General features: G+C 58.6%; 5 protein-coding genes and 1 pseudogene across 5 annotated transcripts in view; 4 read left to right on the plus strand and 2 right to left on the minus strand.

Moving 5' to 3' along the window:
• Positions 1–43: 43 nt before the first annotated feature.
• On the plus strand, positions 44–3619 carry ACA1_381590 (Phosphatidylinositol 3 and 4-kinase; the record flags this gene model as incomplete). Its single annotated transcript, XM_004336407.1, has 12 exons — positions 44–509; positions 621–726; positions 820–885; positions 974–1059; positions 1161–1332; positions 1403–1613; positions 1717–2260; positions 2349–2429; positions 2501–2591; positions 2825–3011; positions 3090–3348; positions 3438–3619. The coding sequence occupies 12 exons, from the start codon at positions 44–46 to the stop codon at positions 3617–3619; spliced, it is 2451 nt and encodes an 816-aa protein (XP_004336455.1).
• Positions 3620–3759: 140 nt separating this feature from the next.
• ACA1_381600 (golgi family protein, putative) lies at positions 3760–8143 on the plus strand (the record flags this gene model as incomplete). Its single annotated transcript, XM_004336408.1, has 19 exons — positions 3760–4024; positions 4115–4269; positions 4418–4600; positions 4740–4854; positions 4940–5070; positions 5142–5273; positions 5427–5486; positions 5608–5670; positions 5762–5846; positions 5947–6067; positions 6159–6297; positions 6385–6537; positions 6635–6783; positions 6937–7029; positions 7144–7272; positions 7358–7428; positions 7529–7649; positions 7728–7843; positions 7941–8143. 19 exons carry the CDS (start codon positions 3760–3762, stop codon positions 8141–8143), a joined length of 2484 nt encoding a protein of 827 aa, XP_004336456.1.
• Positions 8144–8287: 144 nt separating this feature from the next.
• On the minus strand, positions 8288–10145 carry ACA1_381610 (carrier superfamily protein; the record flags this gene model as incomplete). Its single annotated transcript, XM_004336409.1, has 8 exons — positions 8288–8415; positions 8524–8638; positions 8781–8846; positions 8943–9039; positions 9172–9424; positions 9523–9664; positions 9798–9971; positions 10089–10145. 8 exons carry the CDS (start codon positions 10143–10145, stop codon positions 8288–8290), a joined length of 1032 nt encoding a protein of 343 aa, XP_004336457.1.
• Positions 10146–10372: 227 nt separating this feature from the next.
• Positions 10373–12730, plus strand: ACA1_381620 (Aga27A, putative; the record flags this gene model as incomplete). The annotated part of the gene is made up of 11 exons (XM_004336410.1): positions 10373–10472; positions 10579–10725; positions 10835–10902; positions 11029–11120; positions 11208–11251; positions 11331–11389; positions 11512–11603; positions 11678–11833; positions 11933–12110; positions 12238–12396; positions 12584–12730. The coding sequence occupies 11 exons, from the start codon at positions 10373–10375 to the stop codon at positions 12728–12730; spliced, it is 1242 nt and encodes a 413-aa protein (XP_004336458.1).
• Positions 12731–13350: 620 nt separating this feature from the next.
• ACA1_381630 lies at positions 13351–14039 on the minus strand (annotated as a pseudogene).
• A 591-nt stretch (positions 14040–14630) lies between these two features.
• Positions 14631–15980, plus strand: part of ACA1_381640 (uncharacterized protein) — a gene marked incomplete at both ends in the record, with an annotated part of 2096 nt that continues 746 nt past the window's right edge. Inside the window, 4 exons of the mRNA XM_004336411.1 lie at positions 14631–14709; positions 14775–14903; positions 15026–15511; positions 15593–15945. Coding sequence (XP_004336459.1) covers positions 14631–14709; positions 14775–14903; positions 15026–15511; positions 15593–15945 — 1047 coding nt within the window. The remainder of the gene's footprint in view (positions 14710–14774; positions 14904–15025; positions 15512–15592; positions 15946–15980) is intronic.

Raw genomic sequence — 15980 nt, forward strand, 5'->3', positions numbered from 1 at the left:
AAAACTGTTTCGGAAATAAATGACAAACTGAAAGAAGAAAGAGATGGAGAAGGCGGAGCAAGAGGCGACTTCGCCACCAGCTGGACCAGGACCATCTGCCGCCCCCTCGCCGCAACGAGGACGCAAGTGGGTGTGGGATTACGATTTGCAGCAACAGGAAGAGGCAGATTTCTACGATGATGAATCTTACGATTACAGCAACCCTTCTCCCCTGTCCCCCATAACTTCGCCGCAAATGTCGCGGCGCTCCTCTTCTTCCTCTTCCTCCACAACTGAAAGCAACCTCCTCTCGTCATCCGATTTCTACCCGATTATGGCCTCCACTCCGTCATCTTCGCGGCGGATGACGACGCCTCGGCCATCCTTCGACACCGGCGGTGGCGTGCAGCACCACCAACTCGACCCAGCGTTGTACAACACGCTGGCCTGTCTGCGGCTGATGAAAGGAGAACTGGACGTGTGGCACGCCATCATTCTCCTCAACAAGCACCGAGAGCCCATCATTCAAGGTACGACTCGTGCACATGTGCGTGTGCGTGCAGCGTGTGCGGTGCGTGCAGCGTGCGTAGGTGGCATCGAACGATAGCTGATCGGCTGTTCGGTTATGATCACTGGCACAGACTTCCTGTGCAACGAGCTCAAGGCCTCGCGGGACAGCGAGCTCGAGTTCTTCCTGCCACAACTGTGCAACCTGCTGCTTCACACCACCTCACTTCCCTTGGAACGGTACGCGGCGCCACGGCTTCATAGGTACACTACACGCAACGAGCTGCAACTAACTCGGCCGCTTTCTTTCCTTGGCCGCCGCACACGTTGCAGATTCATGCTCGACTTCTGTCGGCGGTCGGTACACGTCGCCCTACGAGTCTACTTCTTCATGAAAAGGTGCACATGTCGACGACACCTAAGGCATCATGCATTGGGCTGTGTGAGGCAATCGTCATCACTCACAAAACAACCCCCACAAAATCAGCGCACTCGAAGACGACCTGCCCACCACACGACGAAAAGCGCGGTACATCAGCAAGCGTACCCTTCACATAGTGGGTCCTTCCGCCAGTACGTCGTTGGCCTTCCTACCATTACAATATCAACACTCGAATCTTCTTTGGCGCGCTTGTGTGTGCGTGGTCTCACCCCGGTATTGTGCGCGTCTATAGACAAGGTGGTCCGAAGCTTTTGGGACGACGAGCTAGCGTTGGCCAACGCGCTCACACGCCTGGCCTCTTCGCTCTTCGACGTGCCCAAGGACAAGCAGAACGCGGTGCTGAAGGCCTCGCTGCATCAAATCAACTGCCGGCTGCCCGTCGGCCTCTACCTCCCCATCACCAAGTACGCACCACCGCACGAGTTGGATACTAGTGCTTTCCAGGCCGGGCAAATCAACGAACTCTCGCTGCAGGTTGAGCGACACGTACTACTACATCATCAACCTGGTGGCCGAGGACGCGTTCTGTCTGGGCACCAAGGCCCGGGTGCCCTACATGATGTTCGCCGAGACCGTGCGGGTGTCCGGCGTCATGTTCTCAACCATGGAGGGCAAGCTCAAGGAGATCCAGACGCAGAACCAGATGGCCCTCCGACCGATTCCCACCCAACCCCGCAACAACCAAGTACGTGATGCGCGCGCCACTCCTCTCGCCCGCACTCTCGCCGCCGGAGCCGCCGCCGCCATTACTCACCAGTCGCCCCGGGGTCTCGTCTGCGCGCGCGCAGATTCCACAGACGCCGGCCTTCTTGGCGGTGATGCACATGCTCAAGGAGGTCAACGACACGGCGGTGACGTCGCTCCTCCATCAAGCCCTCCACCTCTCCGGCGAACACAAGCCCCGCGCGCCGGCGGGCGCTCGAAGCCCGACAACGCCGGCACCGTCGTCGTCGTCGTTGTCGGTTGTTGAGCCACGGAGGTCCATGTCGGGCATCGTCGCGCGTCACGGGGTCAAGCGAAAGCCTCGACGAACGCCGGCCGGCAACGGCATCCTCCTGCGCATGGACGATGACGATGAAGAGGATGACGACGACGAGAGCGAGGTCGAGGCCGAGGTCGACGACGGCGGAGACCCGGCTCAAGGCAAAGCAACGAAGAAGAAGAAGGCGCCGAGTCCCCACCTGCGCACCCTGGCCGAGGGCGGCAAGCAGCTGTTGAAGCTGCTCTCGTCGGCCAACCTCAAGGCCGACAAGGCAGCCGGCAGCCACAGCCGATCCGACGCCGCCATTGTCGAGCGACGACGCAGAATCCGGCCCAAGCACACAGCCATCTGTACGCCGCCCGCCTTCTTTTCTTCCTCAGAGAGCAGGGTTGACTTACGTTGGCAGTCAATAACTCACACATTTCTGGGCCGATACAGCTCTCGCGTACAGGGAGCTGTGGCAATCGAAGAAGAAACGAATACAGGAGAACTCATCTTTTGGTAGCATGCCAGGCTGGGGTACGTTGTGTTGCTGCTGCTGCGACTGAGCGTACGATCACGTCTCACTCGCTGACGCACGTCGCGAACAGGCCTGGTGGCGGTCATCGTCAAGAGCGAGGACGACCTCCGCCAGGAGCAGCTGGCGATGCAGCTCATCAAATGTGCTGCCAACATCTTTGAGTATGTGCTCCCCCAACTCTAGCATTCCCGCGCCTGTTGTACTGAACCAGGCGTTGGGTTAAAACCGCAGACTGAAGCACTTGCCTCTGTACCTTCGCCCGTATGAAATCACCGCCGTCTCGTCAAGCGCAGGCATGATCGAGTACCTACCACCTCCCTTCACTCACTCACCCACTCACCCCGCAAGCGGCCCTTCCTCAGCACCCGCACCCTCACACGCACTCTCTACGCAGAGTGATTCCGGACGCGGTGTCGGTCGATTCCATAAAGCGGCGATTTTTCCCGAGTTCGCCGTCGCTGCTGAGCTACTTCACCACCACCTACGGCCGGCCCGGTTCGCGATCCTTCGATGCCGCTCGCAACAACTTTGTCGAGAGCCTCGCCGGTTACTCGCTCCTTTGCTATCTCCTCCAGATTCGAGTACGCAACCGCGCCCATGTGTGTCGTGCGTGCCGTACGTGTCGGGCGCTCACCAGTGGCGCTTGTGGTGTTTCGTAGGATCGACACAATGGCAACATCCTGTTGGACGTGGAGGGCCACATCATCCACATCGACTACGGCTTCCTGCTGGGCATAGCGCCGGGCTGGTGGCAGTTCGAGACGGCGCCGTTCAAGCTCACCGGCGAATACATCGAGCTCATCGGCGGCTTCGACTCCGAGTGCTATCGTTACTATGAGGCTCTCTTCATCAAGGGCTTCCTTCAGCTGCGCAAGTACCACTCGCGCTTCACCCAGCTCATCGAAATGATGGTCGAAGGTACGCACCACCGCACACGCCGATATGGTGCGACTACGTTGGCGCACTCACGCACTCACGCACTCACGCACCACCGCACACGCACACAGGCAACAGGATGCCATGCTTGTCGGACACGACGTTGCCGCAGTTGGAGGAGCGATTCAAGTTGACCATGTCCAAGGAGGAGGTGGCGGCCTACGTCAAGTCCCTCATCCGCGAAGCGCACGGGTCGTGGACCACCGCCTCCTACGACGAGTACCAGCGATGGACCAACGGCATCCTGTACTAGAACATGCAGTTGGATGTAAATGAAGAGTACGTGTTGTGGTCGTCTTAACGTGCTACGTGTATGACGGCTGACGTGGCACCGACACCTGAATTTGATTTTCTTACACTCTTTTTAAAATTTGATTTTGATTTCAAGAGAGGATGGACGAGAGGGCGGTGGGGTTCAATCCGAGGACGCTGGGAGATGGACTCGTGTACGGCGCCAATGGCGACGTACAGGCGTTCGGTAGAGGTCCCAAAACGCCAGGCCAGCACAAGACGCACGAGAGAAATGTGCATGCCAAGGGCGATTCCAATCATTCGGCTGTCGAGAATGGAAATGGGGAGGGATCTGCCACCCCAGGAGCCACAGAGGGCGAAAAGAAAGTGCCCAACGAAGCGCTGCTCGACAAATTCCGCACTGATGGTGAGTGCTCATCTTCATCTCCATCTACAGTTTCCTCTTTCCTCTTCTTCTTCTTCTCCTTGTTTGCACCTCATAGATGCGTGCCCACAGTGACGTACCAGCAGTTCTTGCGCAAGGACTTCAATCCACAGCAGTACGCGAGCACGGTGCTCAAGGCGGCCGACCAGTCTCCCTACGCCCTCCCGTCGGCCCTCGAAAAGATCTCCTCAGGTATCCAGAGCCTCAACAAAGAGCTCAAAGTGCAGGTGCGTAGTTCTAACTGCGATTCCTTGACGCACTGAACCCAGCTGCACTGCAGACTCACGCACCACGTTCTGTACACACCACACCACACCACACCACACCACACCACACCACAACACGACGTGCACGACAACGACGATTACACAACAGTCTGCGAATCAGCACGAGGAACTGTTCCGCCAGGTGCACACGATCAGGCATCTGGAGGACATTCTCGCACAGGTGACCGGCGGAGTGGATTCGCTGCAGAGCGCTATCACCAGCATTCGATCAGAACTCTCGGAGCCGTTCCTCTTGATTCAAGCCCGCACCACCCAGCTCGAACGAGTCCAGGTACCATTGCGGTGTGGACGTGCGTGTGTCGTGCGTCGTGCGTGCGTCGTGCGTGCGTCCTGTGTGTGTCGTGCGTGTGTCGTGTCGTGTCGTTGAGGTAGGCCAGAGCGACTCACCTGCGATCCATCGCACTATGCAGTCGAGCTGTGACGTGCTGCGGCAAATCACGCGGTTCCTCTACCTAGCCAAGAAGCTGCGCTCACACCTGGACACCCAGCGCCTGCCCGAAGCTGCCGAGTGCCTGTACGAACTCGGTACGGCGGCACTTTAAAGCTTTGCCCTCCACACTCATCTTTTCCCTCACGCCTCTCCCTCTGGTCCATCCCAACCCGTGTGCAGAGCAAATTCGCAAGACGGCCGACCTCACCGGTATTCACGTGGTGGACAAGGAGACGCAGTGGATCATGAAGGCGGACGAGGACGTGACCAACGGCGCGTCCCTCATGCTGATCCAGGGCATGGAGACACAGGTACTCATAGTGGACGTAGTCGTCGTCGTCGTATCGGTCATTGGCTGCTGCTAATGTCGTGTAACAACTAGAACCAATCGCAAGTGGCGAACGCCATCAAAGTGTTCTACCACCTCAAGACGCTCGAGCAGAAGCTCGACACCACCCTCACGGCCCTCAACGCCAAGATCTCGCAGACCACCAAGAACGTGCTCTCCGAAGACGTGCAGAGGGAGGGTACGCAACCTACCGAGCCAGTGTGTCTGTTGCGCCATGTTACAGTGAAGTTACGGACGACTAAACGCATAAACGCGCCACTACTCGTAGCCCAACTCAACCACAGGCGCACGGCCAGCGGAGCCAGCAACATGGCCAAGTGGCGTGCCGCCCTGTGGACGCGCATCGAGCGCCTTACGGATGTGCTCCACTCGTGCTCTGTACGTTTTGCTATATTCCTCGTGGGTCATTGAATTCAAAGAACACTCCTATGGACCAAACGCTAACGCACGTCATCATCATTATTGTCTTTGTTCACAGATTCAAATGTGGCATCTCCAGCGAGTCATTTTGAAAATGAAGAGTACAGACACGCATGGCCTCATTCTTGACGATATCGTCAAGGTACGTTTTCTACTTTCTTTCATTTCTTATTTCTTGGGGTTGGTCATGTCAGCTGATGACCACTGCTCTGTTTTTTTTGGTGCGCCTTCAGGTGGGCACGACCGAGGAATTGTTCGCCACCTTCTGGAAGTCGCTCACGCAGATCGTGACCGACGAACTCGCCAACGCTGCACGAAGTGCGTCCGCTCTTTCTTTTCTCTTTTGTGTCTTTCTTCTTCTCTTTCACTTGCGTCGCAACTAGAGCCGCGCTTCTGACCGACCGCGTCTTCACTCTAGGCTCGCAATTTGTCGAGACCGCCTTTGTCGGCGAATACCCCAAGCTGCTGCGGCTCTTCAACGATCTCCTCAAGCGACTGCGCACCCACATGGAGGTCAAGGATCCCAAGGACGAGAGCAGGTAAAAACCACGCACGCACGCACGCACGCACGCACGCGCTACCTTCGTTCTCATCGTCGTGATGATGCGCACTTTCACATGCAACACACAGGTTGGCCTTCGAGCAGCAGCTCATCGGCGCGCTCGCCAAGTTCGAGCACCAGTACCTGTCGCGGTCGCTCACGCACCTCTTCGAGCCCATCAACCACATCTTCGCGCCAGGTCGAGCCGCGCCCGTTCCCGACGATGTGGTACGCATTACATTCCTGCCATTCCTCCCCTTTAATTATTGTTTTTATTATTTGATTTTAAAAAAATCATTTATCGTCATTGTGCAGGTGGTCTTGTCCAAAGCCATCGTGAGCGAACTCGAGACTTCGAAGCTGGACGAGCGACTGAACGCCTCCATTTCCCGCGGCGTCGCCAAATCGCTCAAATACTTTGCCGTCAAGAGCGAGAACATGCTGGCCACCGAAGCCGAAGCCTACCAGGTCCGTACCAGCCCAGTACTGGACCCGGCCTCTCGCGGCGGCCTCTTACGGGGGCTTTGGCCTGCCCTCTGATGATGATGTTTTCCCCCGTCGACAGGTGGTCGAGGCGGTCAACGCGTCGCAGAAGAGGAACGCGATGATCTTCAATGCCCTGTTCCAGCTCCACACGGCGGTCACCAACCTTCTCCCTGTCATTCCGCCCTCGGCCATGGAGTATATTGATGACGCCCTCAAGCAGCTCGCCAGGTACCACCTGCCTCAACATACCACTGTGTGTGTCGTGTGTGTCGTGTGTGTCGTGTGTGTCGTGTGTGTCGTGTGTGTCGTGTGTGTCGTGTGTGTCGTCGCGTGATCATTGGCGCTGGGGTGGCCTCACGTTAATCCGCGTCACCACCACAGAGTCGGGCAGCAGATCATATCGCCGCTGTTTTCGCGCATAACTGCACAGCTGGAGGCCACCCTGCTGGGCATTCACCACGAGGGCTATGGCGGGTGCGTTTGCACTCCCTGTCCTCACTCTTCGATCAAGCGTCCAACACACCCGCACGCGTGTGTCGTGCTGTGTGTGTGTGTGTGTGTGTGTCATGTGTGCGTGATACGGTACAGTTCCAAGCACAGGGATGCTGTCCATCAGGTGTCGGCCTACATGGAGAAGCTGCAGAAGCAGATCCACCACTTCCACGCGGTCATCCTCTCCTACTTCTCCTCCTGCCCGGCCATCTCGATTCGCCTGCGGTACCGTACACCACCTTTGGCGGGCCACACACTGGTGCAGGTGATTTCATGCTCACCCCCGCGAGCCGCGTGACCTCAATCGCAGGGCGCTGGCCACCCGCGTGGTCACATTCTTTGTCCGCCACGCCGCCCTTGTCCGACCGCTCTCTCAGATCGGTACTACTACTCTTCTCACTCTCGAGCTATGTGTCGCGTGTGTGTCGTGGTGTGTGTCGTGTGTGACGCTGACGCATCAACGTGGTGCGCACATACGTAGGCACGCTCAAGCTGGCCGGCGACATGGCCCAGATGGAGTTGGCACTCGCGCCCATCCATCCGCTCAAGGACCTGGGCGGACCCTACAAGGAGCTCAGAGCTCTGCGGCCTCTTATCTTCCGGTTCGGAGGCCTCCTTATCTTTTATTATTTTTCATAATCTTATTTGCTAAATTTGTTCGTATTTGTCCGCGATCGCAGAGAGAAGGACCAGATCTTGGGTTCGCCCGAGCTGGAGAGTCTGTCGATGACCACCGCCATGCACCACATGTTCTCCCGAGCACCCGAAGAGCTCCTCTCCCCGCACGTCCGCGCCGGTGCGTCCCCCTTCCCCTCCCTCTTCCTTCGCGCTTCGTTCTTCGGGCGTTACCAACCTCTTCGTTCTTTTCTTTGGGGTGTGCGGGACTATGTTAGGGTGGAGCATTGCCAAGTACAGCAAGTGGCTGGACGAGCAGCAGGAGGCCGAGGTGTGGAAGCTGATCAAGGCCTCGCTCGACGCCTACGCCAACAAGGTCAACCAGCGGGGCGACAGCGCGTTCGACCCGATCTTCCCCGTCATGGTCTCCCTCGGCAACTACTTCCTCGAGAGACAGCGCACCGGCGGTCCCCTCTCCTGATTGCCCTTGCCATGTGGTGGTCACCACCTTCATCCTCATCACCACAATCACAACATCAACCCTTGGAGCACACCCACCATGAAGATGGAGAAGACGAAGTAGATGATGGTGATGATGTTGGTGATGATGATGGTGAAGGAGAGGTTAGAAGAAGGAGGGACAGAGGTGTGGCTTCTCCTCCTTGAGCCAATCCAAAAATCGTGAGGACCGTTCGTAGGTGAAGAGCGCCACGGCCGATCCTGGGATCGCGCGCATCATCGTCGGTCCAATCCCTAAATAACCGCGCATGGTCAGTGTTTGACACACGACGCACGACGCGCGCACGCGCACACACACACACGACACACGACACACACGACACAGCGAGGGATGGCAGGTACCCCGGTAGAGTCCTCTGACTCCCTCCTCCTTGAGCACCTCAACGAACATCTTGAAGATGGAGGTCTGCTCGGTGGCCTGCTTGATCTGGATTCGACTCTTCACCGTGTCCATCGGCTGTGCGGTGTGTGCAGTGCGTGCGTGCGTGTGCGTAGTGCGTGTGTGTGTGTCGTGCGCGTAGTGCGTGTGTGTGTGTGTGTGTGTGTGTGGGCCATGAGTCTTGCTTTTCAGGAGTGCGAGAAGACGAGTGTGGCCGTACGTAGGGCACGCCCCAGTATATGCACCCCGCACAGCCGCCGGCCAGCAGCTGAATCAGTGGTGGAGCCTGTCATCGTTGCAAAGGAATGTGAGACGCGCACGCACAAGACACACTCCGTCAGAGGCCAAGGTGACGAGAGTGCAGAGGCGGAAGGGGAGTTACATCAGAAGCGTCGCCTGCGTCCGCTGCTAGCGTCCGGCACACGGTCTCGTAGGTTCCGAACCACAGCGCCGTACCCACCAACTCCCGAAAGAATGTGCTACACACGCACACGCACACGCGACACACAACACGCACACGCGACACACAACACGCACCCACGCACCCACAATATCGCACACGGCACACAGTGAGTAGCTGCATGCAGTGCCCGTTTGATGATGGTGCGTACCTCCACCAACCGCGCCAGAGCCCGGGGATTCCTTCGGTCTTGAGGGTGTGCATGATGCAGTGCATGGTCCCTCGGTACCGCAGCTGCTGCTGTGCGCCGCCTGCCGCCGCGGCCGACATCGCCGAGGCCGCGGGCGGGGTCGCCCCTCGAGCAGCAGCCCCGGCCGCCGCGTGACCGGCTTCGCCTCCGGTCTGGACTTGCAAGCGGCACTTGATCAGCTCCACCGGCGTAAGGAACGTCGCCGTCGCCACGCCTGCGCGTGTGTGCGGTGTGAGCGTGTGCGGTGGTGTGTTCTGGTGTGTGTGTGTGGTGTGTGGTGTGTGGTGTGTGTGTGTTCGTGTTGTTGATTACCGGCGATGCTGCCGGCGAGACAGACGCGTGGAAGGCTGACGTGGTGGGTCTCGGGGTCCATCAGCGCCTCCTTGGCCGCGTTGTAGACCACGAACATCGATGCCACCTCCATCGCTGACCCTATCATCGGACTCGGTAGACCCTGCACTCACCATCACACCGCACACACCGCCGCACACGCACACGCACACGCACACGCCGCATGTAAGCAACAAAGTGGGGTTGAGTTGAAGAGAGTGTTGAAGTGAAGTGAAGTGATTGCAAGGTCGCGCGACCTTGTAGAGGGCGGTGAAGCCCTCGCGCCGGAGGGTTTTGACGAAGCAGTCCCACGGGCCGTTGAACTCGGGCACCATCGCGCCGCTGGGCGACATCACCTTCGTCCCGGCCTGCACCCGCACCTTGATGGTGTCGAAGGGCTGCTCCACGAACTTGCAGACGATGCCAGACACCTACACCGGCGTAGAGGGACGAAAGGATGAGGCTTGGCCAATCTTCAGAAGTTGAAGATGCATTTGCAGAAGTACAAGAGATGAGAAGGAAAAGAGGCTTGGGACATGGATGCGTACCGTGCCGGTGAAGAGGGTGCGTGCTACGGAGAATGATTTCTCATCTGAGTGCGACATCTCCAACAGCAGCGAATCTTTGTATCGAACTCGATCCGCTGGATCCGCGGTTGTGTTTGGTGAGGTGTTGAAGACCACCAAATCTCGCTAACTGCAGAATGATCGCCACAAGATGAGAATCACGTGTTCCTGGAAAAAGAAGGAAATTGCATTTCAACAACCATTTCCTTCCATTAACACTGCAGCCTCATTGGCTAAGCATGCCCTCCCTTATTTTCGAGGCTGTGATGAAGTGGTCGGGCGTCTTCCTCGCGCTTGTGGTGCTGGCCCAGCTTCGCCTCGAGGCCGCCGCGCTCGACAATGGCGTGGCTCGCCTCCCGCCCATGGGTACCTTCACTTTTTCACCTTCGTCTTCGTTCTTTTTTTGTTAATAATACTGTTCTTCATCTTCATCTTCTTCGTGTGTATTGTGTCCGACATCTTTTGAACAAAGGCTGGTCGACTTGGTGCACGGAGAACGACGTCTTGCCGTGCTACGACGACTTCTGCAACGAGCAGGAGATTCGTTCAGTCGCCGACGCCATGGCCGCCAACGGCCTCAAGGACCTGGGCTACAACTACATCGTCCTCGACGACTGCTGTGCGCCTCCTCCCCTCCTCCTCGAGGCGGCGATTTGTTTGGATCACCCCCTCGGTGCCGTGATTGGCTGACGCACGCAAGCTCGGTCGGTGGCGGTGGGATTTTACAGGGGGAGGAGGTCGTGACGCGCAGAACAACATCATCCCGGACGCCTCGCGCTTTCCCTCCGGCATGAAGGTTGCGTGCGCCTGCACTGTGTTGTGCGCGTGTGCGATTGTGCGCAGTGTGTGCGGTGTGTGCGATTGTGCGTGTGCAGTGTGTGGGTCACTCTGAGGCTGATGCTTGGCCTGCCTTTTTTTTCAGAACTTGACGGACTACATCCATGCGCGCGGCCTGCTGTTCGGCGTGTACACCGATGTGGGCACTACCACCTGCCGCGGGGGCCGGCCCGGCAGGTACCCTGTGCCACTTCTCTAACGCCCCTTCCTGCGCCATGCACAACTCACCCATCTCGCGCGTGTCGTGTGCGATCGCGTGCGCAGCTGGCCGTTCTACGAGCAGGACGCCCGTGTGTTTGCGTCGTGGGGTACGGTGGCTGGCGCGTTGCATTCTTGTAATTGTTGATCACATTGTTGTTGATGGCGCATTTCGTTTGGCCTGGCCAGGTCTCGACTACGTGAAGATGGATTGGTGCCACGAGCCCAGCGGCTTTACCGCCCAAGAGGTTCGCTCAACTCTTCCCGGCTCCCCCTCTCCCTTCCCTCCGTGCCCCGGAAGACTAACGCTGTTCGTTCTTCTTCGTTCTTCTCTTCATTCTCTTCATTCTCTTCGCTTTTCTCTTTCTAGCTCTACACCAACATGAGCCAGGCATTGAATAAGACGGGGCGTCCGATCTTCTTCAGCATCTGCGAGTGGGGTCGCTCCGACCCTTGGACTTGGTGCGGCAGCCTGTGGTCATGCTGGTCCCTAAGGCGCTGCTCACCGTGGTGGATTACTACAAATACAACTACAGGGGCATGAAGGTGGGCAACAGCTGGCGTGTGGGCCCGGACCACCTCCCCGTGTGGTGGACGCCGCCCTTCCAGCAAGACCCCGGCCAGGGACAGGGCACCGCCAACATCATCGAGCACATGGCCGGTCTCTCCTCCTACGCGGGTCCTGGCGGCTGGTACACACACGGCACACACAGCGCACGCACGGCACGCACGGCACACACGGCACACGCACACGCACGCACGCACGACATATACACTGACGCCATGATCAGGAACGACCCTGATTTCCTGATGCCGGGCTACTGGTGGCTGTCGGAGAACGAGCAGATCAGCGAGTTCAGCTTCTGGTGCCTGTGGGCCTCTCCGCTGATCGTTGCCACCGACGTGCGCGTCCTGTCCGACAAGAAGCACATCCTCAACAAGGAGGCCATCGCCGTCAACCAGGACAAGGTGCGTGTCGGATGCGTGTGTGCGTGTGCGGTGTCGTGTGTGCGTATGTTCGTGTGCGATGTGTGCGATGTGTGTCGTGTGCGCTCTGTGCTATGACAAACTGACCTTCGGTCAATCTTGGCTGCAGCTGGGGATTCCGGGCGATCGTATCGCGAACTACACCGACGGCGGGCAGGTTTGGGCCAAGCCGCTCTCCAACGGGTCGTGGGCCGTGATCCTGTACAACCCCAACTTCTTCGAATCCGTCGACATCCCCGTCTCCTGGGACCAGATCCGTGGCTGGCCGGTGCGTCTCTCTCTCGCGCGACACGCCGGGCGGGCCGGAATCTTGGAGGTTCCCGTGATGGCGCCCACCAACGCGCCGACCAGCGCACCCCTTGAACCACCACCGCACACGCACACGCACACGCACACGCACCGCCGCACACGCGACGCGACACAACGGCACACAACTCTATGGCTGATACCAGAAGGCAATGCAACAGGCCGGGAACAAGAAGGCGTTGGTGCGCGACTTGTGGAAGCACGAGAATCAGGGCGTATGGGCTGTCGGGTTCCTGGGCAAGAGGGTGGAGGCCCACGCCGTCCGCTTTATCACCGTCACCCCCTACGGCGCATAAAAACAAACGTTTTCCTTTCTCTCTTCGTCTTCTTTGTTTTTTCGAAGCGCTGTCATTGACTTATCCCACACGAGGCCGTCTGCGTTCGCTGGACGGGCGGGAGGGGAGAGGGCGGGTGGGGGGGGGGCGTACGGAGAGCTCGAGGATTTTGTCGAGGGTGGCGGAGGCGAAGAAGGGGGCGCTGATGGCGTCGGTGAGCATGGCCTTGGCGGCCGGCGTACCACAGCTTGTTGATGCCCCGCGTGGCGAACAGGAACTCGCGCTTCTTGTGGAAGTCCAGCGCCACACGCGCGTCCGCGAACCCTGCGTGCTTGCTCACACCGCACACGGGTGAGTCTTGATGGTCGTGCACGGTGTGTGAGGTGGGTGTGTGCGGTGCGTGTGCGGCAGGCGTGAGCGGTAGGGGTGTGTTACCGAGGGAGAGGTAAGTTGTTCATGCAGTTCTCCTGGGTCTCGGTGGTCTCGCCGCTCTGCGGGTCCACGACACGCGCGTGCAAGAACAGTGTGCGGTGGTGTGGGCGACCGGAACATTGCCATCACACGAAGGGACGAACTCTCGAGAGGGGTGGTTATGAACAGTTGTGTTGTATTTGCAGGAAGAAGTGGTGGAGGAAACACGCTTAGTTGCCGCCACGGAGACGGAGCACGAGGTGGAGCGTGGACTCCTTCTGGATGTTGTAGTCGGCCAGGGTGCGGCCGTCCTCGAGCTGCTTGCCGGCGAAGATAAGGCGCTGCTGATCAGGGGGAATACCCTCCTTGTCCTGGATCTTCTGCTTCACGTTCTCGATGGTGTCGCTGGACTCGACCTCGAGGGTGATGGTCTTACCCGTGAGGTCTTGACGAAGATCTGCATACCGCCACGAAGACGGAGGACGAGGTGGAGCGTGGACTCCTTCTGGATGTTGTAGTCGGCCAGAGTGCGGCCGTCCTCGAGCTGCTTGCCGGCGAAGATGAGACGCTGCTGATCAGGGGGGATACCCTCCTTGTCCTGGATCTTCTGCTTCACGTTCTCAATCGTGTCGGACGACTCGACCTCGAGAGTAATCGTCTTGCCGGTGAGGGTCTTGACGAAGATCTGCATACCGCCACGAAGACGGAGGACGAGGTGAAGAGTCGACTCCTTCTGGATGTTGTAGTCGGCGAGGGTGCGACCGTCCTCAAGCTGCTTACCAGCGAAGATGAGACGCTGCTGATCAGGGGGAATACCCTCCTTGTCCTGAATCTTTTGCTTCACGTTCTCGATGGTGTCGCTCGACTCGACCTCGAGGGTGATGGTCTTGCCGGTCAGGGTCTTCACGAAGATCTGCATTGTTGGCTGCTTGTGTGTAGCGCTTGTTGGTTTGTGTTGTTTGATTGCATGGCTCTTGTCCTTTTTGTAGGTGCGCGAAGCGAAAGCGGAAGAGAAGCCAATTCAGGTTTTCTCAGTTCCCGAAACTTTTTCAGGACTGTTTCCCAAACGTTAAACTCCCTAATTTCTGAAACTGAGTTTGCCAAACAAAGTGCGTTCTTTTCCGTTTGCTTTCTTCCCCTGTTCCGAAGCACGGGAAGGCTCAATGCAAGGACGTGAAAGAGCGGGTGCCAACTCAAACTCTCCATCAGTGCAAGCGCGAGTGCGACAGCCACAAGAAGGACCACGATGACGATGACTACTACAGCAGTCGACCAGGCCGTCCTGGCCGTGTCGTGGCCTTGCAGCCAATTACCTGCTGTTGGTACCACCCAATCCTGTGTGTGGTTTTTTGTGGCTTTTTGTAAACGCAGAAAGCCTCGACTCAACCAACCAAAATGACTCACGAGCAGATAAAATCTCTTTACGGCGGGAGGGAATGAAACGGAGTCACCACAAGAGCTCAACAAGGCCCATATTGTTATTCTCGTTGGCCTCGCTCGCACACCCACCATGCACCGGCCCTCGCTGCCGTTCTTCGTGGTGGCCGTCGTGATACTCGGGCTGGCGGCATCTCCGGCGCGGGCGCAGGGTAAGTATTACTCTGTTGTTTTTTTTTTGGTCCCTCGTCTTGAACCTCTTCTTTGGGTCACGAAGATTGCGCGAACCCGCTGGCGGATAACCTCGACCGGACGTCCAGCGCCACCATCACCCGGCCCCTCCTCGCACAGCGCTTCCAAGTCGTCAACCAGAGCGTGATCACCGGGTTCTACGCTCCGCTCTCCGGTGCCTGCCCCCCCCCCGATATATCCCATTCTTTCTCTTCTTCGCTTTATTTTATTTCGTTCTTTATTTCGTTCTTTGTTTCTTTTTCGTGGGCTGACGGTCGCGACTGTGCGCCTGGACAGGACCCAGAGGCGTCGACTCGGCGCGGCTCTACGCCGACAGCGCAGGCGCACCCAGCGCCACCGCCGTGCCCAACGCCACGCTGGACGTCACCTCCGAGATTGTCGGCTTCACGGCGACGCCGACCGCTACTGCCGATGGCTTGGTGCTGGGGCCGGGACTCTACTGGCTCGTGGTCGATGCCGGGTCCACGGCGCACTGGGAGCGCCTGGCCGTGGACTCGAGTCCCGCGGGATCTTCTCGGGTGGTGCTGCTGGGCCTGGCCTACCGGGCCAACCCCAACCAGGCGTGGGTGGTTGACGCCGGCAACAGCTTCAAGCTGACGGTCAGCGGCTGCGCGCCGGACCAGTCCAACACCTCAACGCCGTCGCCGTCGCCGTCGCCATCGCCGTCGCCCGGCATTAACCCGCCGGGGCTGCAGGTGGTCAACGTGACGTCGAGCTTCGAGGCCGACGCCGCCAGCTTCAACCTCACCGCCACCATTCGCGGTAACACAACAAATCAGTGGTGAGCTGATCTGTGGTGAGCTCACACTGATCTTGTTGTGTGTGTGTGTGTGTGTGTTGTAGGGAATGACACGACGTCAGGCAGCGAAGAGGAGGCGGTGCTGACTCTGCGCGCCGAGCTGGAAGGCATCCAAGTGGGCGATATCACGGTTCCGGCCTCGTCGCTGACCGGCTTCCAGCGAACGCAGCTGAACGAGTCCAGCGGAGACCCCGACGCTCGGACGACCTTCGCCTACGTGGCCAACGCCGACGCGACGGCGATCGAACAGGAGTTCTCGTTCCACCGGAGGCCGGAGCGAGGCAACTTCTTCGGTCGCTCGTTCGGCATCGCGCCCCACAGCTTCAAGTGGTCGCTCCGCCTTTCCTCCATCAATTCCTCGCATTCCTCATCGTCGTCGGCCGTCGAGCACACGACGGTTCGATATCGTATCACGCGCGTCTTGGCCTCTGC

This window comes from Acanthamoeba castellanii (assembly GCF_000313135.1).
Source record: "Acanthamoeba castellanii str. Neff unplaced genomic scaffold scf7180000084712, whole genome shotgun sequence".
Lineage (NCBI taxonomy): Eukaryota > Discosea > Longamoebia > Acanthamoebidae > Acanthamoeba > Acanthamoeba castellanii.